The 8,245-nt window shown below is 40.9% G+C and overlaps 1 protein-coding gene across 1 annotated transcript in view; it reads right to left on the bottom strand.

Moving 5' to 3' along the window:
• LOC146566563 (catenin delta-1-like) overlaps positions 1–8,245 on the bottom strand; it is a 39,283-nt gene that overhangs the window by 29,537 nt on the left and 1,501 nt on the right. Inside the window, exons 2-7 of the mRNA XM_085287842.1 lie at positions 8,063–8,245; positions 6,048–6,144; positions 5,857–5,952; positions 3,539–3,603; positions 3,131–3,196; positions 50–188 (exon numbers count right to left, since the gene is read on the bottom strand). The exon at positions 8,063–8,245 is cut by the window's right edge and continues 84 nt beyond it. Coding sequence (XP_085143968.1) covers positions 50–188; positions 3,131–3,196; positions 3,539–3,603; positions 5,857–5,952; positions 6,048–6,144; positions 8,063–8,215 — 616 coding nt within the window. The 5' untranslated portion in view covers positions 8,216–8,245. The remainder of the gene's footprint in view (positions 1–49; positions 189–3,130; positions 3,197–3,538; positions 3,604–5,856; positions 5,953–6,047; positions 6,145–8,062) is intronic.

Below are 8,245 nucleotides of genomic sequence, written 5' to 3'. Positions count from 1 at the left end.
AGCTATCATGATTGATTTATATAGTCTGTGAAGGGACTTTTTTTTCTACCTGCAGAGGCAGTGCCCAGCACCACTGGCTGAGTTCGGGTGACACTGAGGTCCCAGATCCCATCGCGATGGCCCACATACTCCTTGAGCAGCTGGCACAAAGCCCGGGAACCGGTGGTGGCTTTGAAACTGGACACGATCTGAAGCGAGTGTGAGGGAGAGAAAAGTATAACGGTTTAACAGCACTCAGTTAAATTATTAAAAAATGTAAATGTAATTACACTGATTACAAAATATAAGAATATGTAGAGTTTAACTTGTAGTTCTCCTGTCTTACTGCACAGCTTCATTTAGGCTCCGTAAATACTGATATAACTCCTAGCCAACACCTGGCTACATACAGGTATTGCCAGTTAACTGTTACTCGTTGTCAAACACAGTAAAAGCTAATGTGTTGCTTGCCAGATTAGATCAAGGGTGTGTATCACAAAACAAGGTCACCTGGAAAGGCGTCTTCTTAGGAAATAGGTTAAGTCTCTTTGAGGTGTCATTAATCCTAACTGTACAGCTAAATGGCTCCAAAGCAATTTAACTTAAGGACATGGGAACAAAGCCAGCCTGACATTTCTCCCACATGATCATAATGACGGCAAAGGTTTTCATTAAAGAGATGAGCAATAAGAATAATAAGTCGTTTTTACTTTTGGTGATAATTATGTCAGAGATAAAAAAGGTTTTACTACAAACTGAAGTTCGATAACCAATTACAATGGAATATTAATTGTGCATGCTGTTTATGAATTCAGTTAATTACAAAAGCAACATTACAGCTTTATCGCGTACCTGTTTTATTTTTCAGCACAGACTATCTGTGCTGGTCACCCTCTGCATTGGCAGGTCGAGCCTTCCTTAACTTTTAACTGTTTTTAATGTTTATCAGTTTATAACCGCTCATGTTGAAAATGCCAAACACATTAAAAAGACTTCACTTTGTGGTAATTCTGTTTGTCTAATCACATTAGTTATATTATCGGGAAGTTATTTGAATATCTCTATACTGTGTTCCTCTATTTAAAGTTATACGTTTTCATTGTTAAATGTCAGCTTATCAGAATAATTTAAACTGGCTTTGTGATACAGACCCCAAGTGTGTTTGTACACTGCGACACTTTTATGTTTGCCATATTTGTGATTTCAGATTGCGCCACACTGCATGTCACTAGAGTATCAAATTATCGAGAGGACAGATTGTGATTGTCCTTGTAAACGACCGGTGCAACCTCTAAAAATAACTAGTGGTCTGATTGCACATGGACCCGTCACTGCAGGCTACCAGATAAACAAACTAAAGTGCAGTTTCACTTGTCACAGAGCTGTCACAGCCAGTACTTTACATGCTGCTGCAGACAGCTGACCACAGCAACAAGCTAACAACATTGCTAGACATTAGATGCAGCAGCAGCAAAGTATTTGGTTCATGAGTGCCAGACTGTGTTAATATAAACTCTTATTCTGTCCAGAGTGTTTATATTCACCTTGCGCTCTGATGCAACCTTACTATACACCTCCTGTTGTTAGAGCAAAATAGCAGACAAGATGAGTGAATAGCCCAGTCAATGTCAACCCCGTACAACACTGAAGCTATAGTTAGTCAGGATCATTAGTTTCAAGTCCCCTCCATCTTTCCAAAATTAGTTTTTGGTCATGTTTCTTAGCCAGCTGAGAGGTTAGTGGTATTGTACATAGCTGCTACTTCTGTCATGGGGTTAATTAAAGAAGCCTTTTCTTGATTCCCTCAATGCTCTTTTCACTGTGGCTATATTCAAGGTTTTTCTATTTTACTAATTTTATCTGCACTCGTGTAATGTTTAGCTCACACCAGTTTCCTCTCCTCTGCTCTCACTGTGTGTGCATGAATGTGGAGAGGAGCAGAGCAAAGTAGGTGAAGTGAAGATAGAATATGGTAGTTTTTTCATTACAACAGATTTCGATCAGACAGAGATCAGCCCTGAACGTTTTAACCAGATGTAAAGATGCTAGAAGCTATACTGCTAGTGGCAGGGATGCTAGCTCGAGGGCATCAGCTGTCCTGCTGATGTTTCATCTGTAACCTGATGGCAAGTACAGATACAGGTTTCTACCAATTAGAGAGGAAACACTTCATCTAGCTTTATAAGACAAAAGGCAGCAATTTTTCAGATTAATGAAAAACCTGGTGTTATTTTTTTTCAAAATCTGAAATAGTTTTACAAAAACTATCTGTTAATTTCAAAGGCAGAATAATAGTAATCATTACTAACAACATCTGTATGGGAAAGACAACAAAAAGAAGCTGAAAGCAGACCTGTCCAACATAAGCCAATGCGGGGGAACACTGATCAAAACAAAAACAAAAAAACAAATAAACAACACCCCCCCCAAAAAAAAAAAAAAAAAAAAAAAAAAAAAAAACACAAAACACTAATCACTGGTCAAGTTGCCAGTTAACTGTGGATAACATAAAATCTGAAAACAGGAAAAACAGCTAGCTGGCTCAGTCAAAACAAGGCATAATGTGCAGACAAAATCTTTTATATCAATTGTTTGAACTGTGCAAAAACTTAACTGTAAAAACAACAAAACTTTATGAAGGCAGGGATCGTGTGCCGGACTATTTTTTTAAGGCGACCAGCAGAAACTTGAAATTACTAGCACAAAAGTTCCACAGAAATCATTGTTGATAGATGTATTATGTTACCTTTCGGGCAATACAATGTTGCTCATTAGAAGTCTTTAGGCCTAGTCTTTGTGCTTAGCTAAGCTATCCAGCTACTAACGTCAGCTCCCCCCAAAATTGGGACTGCTTTTGATCTTCTCATCTAGCAAGAAGGTAAGTGTAGCCAACTGACACGGTGTTTGAAATAGCTGATGAAAAGTGACTCAAAGAATCGCCAAAGTAATGAAAGGCGATACAAAAAAGGATAAACAAATAAAATATAAAGTAACACTTTGTACATCTAACAAATGCAGCTTTGCCCAAATGACTTGAGTATGAGTGCAGAGCAGAGAAGGAGTCAAGTTCAGACTGCAGTTAAAGAGACATTCAAGCCACCACCGCCTCCCCCATGATGCTTAGTGGCAAACAGAGCATTCAGGAAGTTACCCATGAATCTCCGCCCCACAACTCCCATGTTGCCACACTGAAGTTGCGAGGTCCACCTAATTTGCCCTGGAAAGTGTACAAGCACTGTGTCAGAGAGTCAAGAGATTACAAAGGACAAAGTCATGGGAGATGACATTTTGTGGTAAATGCTGTAGTAAACACACGATTTCTTTTACCCCTGTGATTAAAATCTTCAATCATATCAGTGAATTATTTGTTTACCCACATTTTTTAAACAGATTATGATCTCCTCAGAGGAAGATTCTTCCTTCCTCTCACTCAGCATTACAGGGGCTTTCCACAGTCAGTTACTTCACACAGGCCTGAATCCCAAAAGCTCAAATATTTACACACATGACACGTCTTACGAGCTCTATTGAACGGGCTAACGTGGCTTGTGCCAGGTACCTTGCTGGTAGAGGCTTTGTAGGTCGTCTTCAGCTTCTGTGACAGTTGACTGGTGCTGTGGCTGGCTGTGTGACAGAGACACAAAGAACAATGAATGAAATTCATTACCCAGTGACAGAACTCTTGCTTGCTTTTATTCACTGCTGCAGTAACGGCCTCGTAAAGTGTCAAGATTTTAAAATAGCACACACCTTGACAATACAAAGCCTTGTTGAGCGTTTCTAGTTATACTATCTACACTGAACATTTATGCAGTGTAAATGTCCCCGTGTCCAGCAAGGACGGAGCTGTGAAAATACTGTCGAGAGCTCAGCTTCACAAAGTGTGATCACCAGTTAAACTGAGCTTATTTTAGAAATCCAGGCTGGCTTTAAGGATATTAGGTGTCATAACAGAGGGTTTACATAAGTCTGACCTATGTGAGTGTCTCACCCCAAGCAGTAATGAACATCGACCAGTTTACAGAACGTGTCATCATTGTTTGTACAATTTTTATATGGCATCTTATAGTGATTCACAGATTTCAGTCACTTGCTAACCTGGTGGCCAAAAACGATTACAAAACGTTACTCCATCATGACAGCCGATAGTGGACACTCAGTAGTACTGCAGGACTAAAGTGTTTGGGGGGTTTTCTCACCTTGCACTGCTGCCAGGTTAGAAGCTTACAGCTACATGTATTTTCATATGTATTCCAATCTCATGTCTTGTGGAAATTTACAGTGTAGGGTCAGAAAAGTTCCAATAACATGAATTTGTCACATTTGTCATACATCTAATGTCAGGTAAATTGTTCCAACAGTTTAACTGAGACACCACTGACAGCCGGGGCTGCTGAGAAGAAACAGGGACTGGTACGTTTGGCCTGTAAGGCAGGGTTAGTTAAAGCTTATTAGTGCATCTGATAGCACAGGAACCTTCTGGTATTTTCGATAAGTTAAACTTATAGACTTTCAAAGGGCCGCCATACTGTTTTTGGCCTCCAGGTGGGCATGTGCCTCAAGCTCTGAAGTCAAATGAAAACTATGGATGCTGCAGTGAAAATCGAGGCAACTGTTGGCATTGAAAACACATTTACTAAAAACAGGGATACACAGCCAGGCAGAGGGTTACTGGAGAGTATTTTCACCTTATGGAGGCTGCTGGATGCCCAAATAGTAAAATCCAAGTAAACATTAGCTCCTAGAAAATGTTCACTCACCCTGTACAAAGAAAAAACAGGTGGCTCATGCAAATGTGTAGCCATGCCATATAGCAGCCTGGTCAGCATATAGACACAACATAAACAAACACAGCTGGTACAAACATCTGCCATAAAAAGAAGTTTTAAAAAAAAGAAAAGAAATGATAAATTGTCTTTTTAGGCTGTGCAGGTAGAGTCTGCCTGTCTGAGAGAGCCGATAAAACATCTCAAATTAAACTTTGTTGCTTTCATTAACCTTCACTTTAATTCTTATTCATTACAGCGTTTTTTTAAAGGTAGAAAATATCCGTGTCCTTCGCTATTTTATCTTGAATATTTTAAAGTTATTTTGGTATTATCTATAATTTTGTAAACATTTAGTTGCTTGTATCTTTGTACTTCTCTTCTTTTCGAATGCTATCGTATGTTTGAGTGATTTGGGGGCACATTTCCCTTCAATTTATGTTCCTGGACTCCTGGTAGTTTGGGTCCAAAATGTTTTTTGTGATACTTTTTGAGAAATGTCATGACATGGATGTGATGCAGAACACGAAAAGCTGGCTAGAGACAGAGTGGGAATGCCACTGTTTGTAATATCTCTCAGATCAATGCAGGAGAAATCAGTTTACTGAAAAGTCCCACACCCCTTTGTGGGTGTTACGGTGCCACTCAGCCGGCGAAATTCACCGCCTTTGTGATGCTGGCGACTCCTCTGTCTTCAGCCTGTGGCAATAACACTGTGTGGACTGTGATCAACAACTTCCTCGAGTTTTAATCAGCAGTTTAATCATTTACAAACGCCCTACAAGTCACCATTTATCTATCTGCATCGTGACTAAACCACAGTAACTCAAAGAACAAACACAGTTTGGCTTCCTAAAGGTAAAAATAAAAACAACTGCTCATATGTGTACAGCTGTTTTACGACAGTCTGTCACAAAGATGACACATAAGTAACATGCCAATTTAAATCTTTATGTTTATCAGCTCCCAGGGAGATTACTTCAGCCACCATGGGATGAGATATCCACTTTAAACACAATCAATATTTTCCATTTCAATTTCCAAAGACTTCTATTAACTGTACTCAGTGTAAATTACAGACTTAAATAGATTTGTGTTGGAAATTACGGACCTTTTGTTTTCAAGGCTCCCTTGGTGGGGTCTCCTCCCTCAACAGCCTGTCCATCTCCAGTCAGCCGCTCATTCAGTGATTCAATTTCCCGACGTACTGCAACGTAAGACAGCCATGACGTGTCAGTATTTAAACACTGAAAACGTCCACTCAGTAAATGAGCACTGATGCGTACACTGTCAGTTACTCACATTCAAGGTTTTCTATGTAGAGATTCTCAAACTCCCGTTCAATCTGACCAAACAGGTCAAGAAGATTGCTCCGCAAAGCGAGAGGCAGCTTGGAGTCCTGGACAGACAGAAAACAGAACCACACAGTAAGGTCATACACACGGCACGCTTCAAGGTCAGGAATGTAGAGCAGGAATTCGCTCCACATCCTCCTCAAGTGTGGCGTAACATAATGTAGCATAATGCTATGCCAAAAATGCAGAACTGTATAACAACAACATGTTCTGTTATTACAGTCGGAAGTGAAGTTTGTGACTCTTAAAGGTAAAACGTTTAACTGAACACACGTGTTTACGCGATTTAATCGGGCAGCAGATGAACTTGTGCGAACTCTTGGCCACAGTTTGAGCTACAGAGCTACAAGCTAAAAACAAATAACTACACAACAGGAGTGTCCAACCAGCCTCTACTAACTTACCTCCATGGTGCAGTCCTAGATGTACCCAGTTACCAGCTGACCGCCAATCTCCACCAGACTAGCATGTGAAGACACATAAAAGCTGCCATGAAAACACTAGATTCAGAAGGCTGCGTCTCACAGCTCCCTGAGCGCTGCTGCTCAGTCCTTCAGCCGTCCAAAAGACAACGATACCAAACACTTCACTTGTCACCCTTCAGCTGAGGCACGTGTTAAAAAAACCAACCGCTTGGCACAATGACGTTAGCCGCATGACCATTCTGTCATCACCACGTTCACACACTTTATCAAAAAAAAGCCCAAACAAATAAATAAAGGTCATTTAAGAAGTAACAGGCAGGCCTTGTGAATTTAAAGCTGCTTTAGTAGTGGCACTTAAACCTGCAGCTTGCTCAGGCCAAAGCCGGCAGCGTTAAAAGTGAGGAAGAATATCTGTTCTGTGTAAAATATGGGTCCATAAAACTGTCTGTGTATGTGTAGCCAGTGCTGCAGGGAATAGAGGAGGTACATCCACAGCGCCAGCCAGTCTTGGCAATAAACAAAAAAGGACTGTTGAAAAGACTAATCAGACCTGAACAAGCGGCCCATATTAAAACTTGATGAGACAACAGGCGAGTGCAAGCTGAGCTCTAGTTTTAGTGGCTGACAAAGCGCAGAAAGTAAAAGGCAAAGGATTTCCATGGTCTGGCAAACTGACAAATTCAACCATCCCATTTTTGAGAGCGACTGATAAGTAGGTCACCCAACGTGTTTTTCATTTTAACCCTACACGTTGTCTATCATCTCCCCCGATACGAGAAACCTGTCAATACAATGTGAAACACTCACAAACCATCTGTTGGTCTTATCTGGGAGATGACTTTCAATAAGGTCGCTGTAAAGCCAACTCCCAAAAGTTAACAACCAAGATATTCTTGATCAAACAGAAACAGTTTTTATTATCTCAGAAGGGAAGAAGCAACTGGTCTGCACCAGGAAATGGCTGCTCGTGAACAGGTTCCCACTCTTCCCTTTTCTGGAAGAAATAAATCAATTGTAGAACTAATTTAGAGAACCGTGTTTGGAGAAAGTTAATAACCAACTTGATACCAGAGACACAGGCGAGTACTTTGTTTTAAAACAAAGAAATGAGTAACCAAAGTCTAAACCCACAGAGGACAGAGACAGCATTAACTTTTTGACTAAGAAATATCTGCCCAAGAAACTGCAGCTACTGTTTCACAACAAGGAAGAAACTCATAAACACGTGAAAGCGTGGCGTTGTTGATGTTGCAAGTACAAAATAAAAGAAATGCTGCTTAACCGGCTCATACTGTACTCTTGTGAATGAAAGAACCAGCCTCGCACCAAAACAGCCTAACAATAAAAATGCTACTTATGCGAGAACAGCCTGCTCTGTGTTTTAAAGTGAAACTCTGTGTGTTTTACACCTAACATATGTTATTACGCTGTCTTCAAAACTTCAAGTTAACATAGATTGCTTGTCTGCTGTTGTCGATTTGCTTGTGTGTAAATGAGAAAACCCATGGATCCATGTCTTTGTGTATTTCCCCCTCACCTGTCCATCCAGCATGTCTCCTCTTTGGATGCCTCCCGGCCTCTCCTCTGTGCTGTTGGTGCGCCTGATAGACAAACTGTGAGCCTTGCGCTTCTGCTTGGGGTGACGGGCAGCTGAAGCAGAGCCGCTGCTGCTTCCGCCCTCCACAGGCATCCCTCCTACCTCGTGGGTGGCCCTGCCCCC

The sequence above is a fragment of the Mchenga conophoros genome, linkage group LG9 (genome assembly GCF_057382185.1).
Source record: "Mchenga conophoros isolate Kocher_MC1m ecotype Shallow Benthic linkage group LG9, M_conophoros_male_GT1.1, whole genome shotgun sequence".
In the NCBI taxonomy this organism is placed as follows: Eukaryota; Metazoa; Chordata; class Actinopteri; order Cichliformes; family Cichlidae; genus Mchenga; species Mchenga conophoros.
This window is presented reverse-complemented; position numbering and strand designations above follow the sequence as displayed.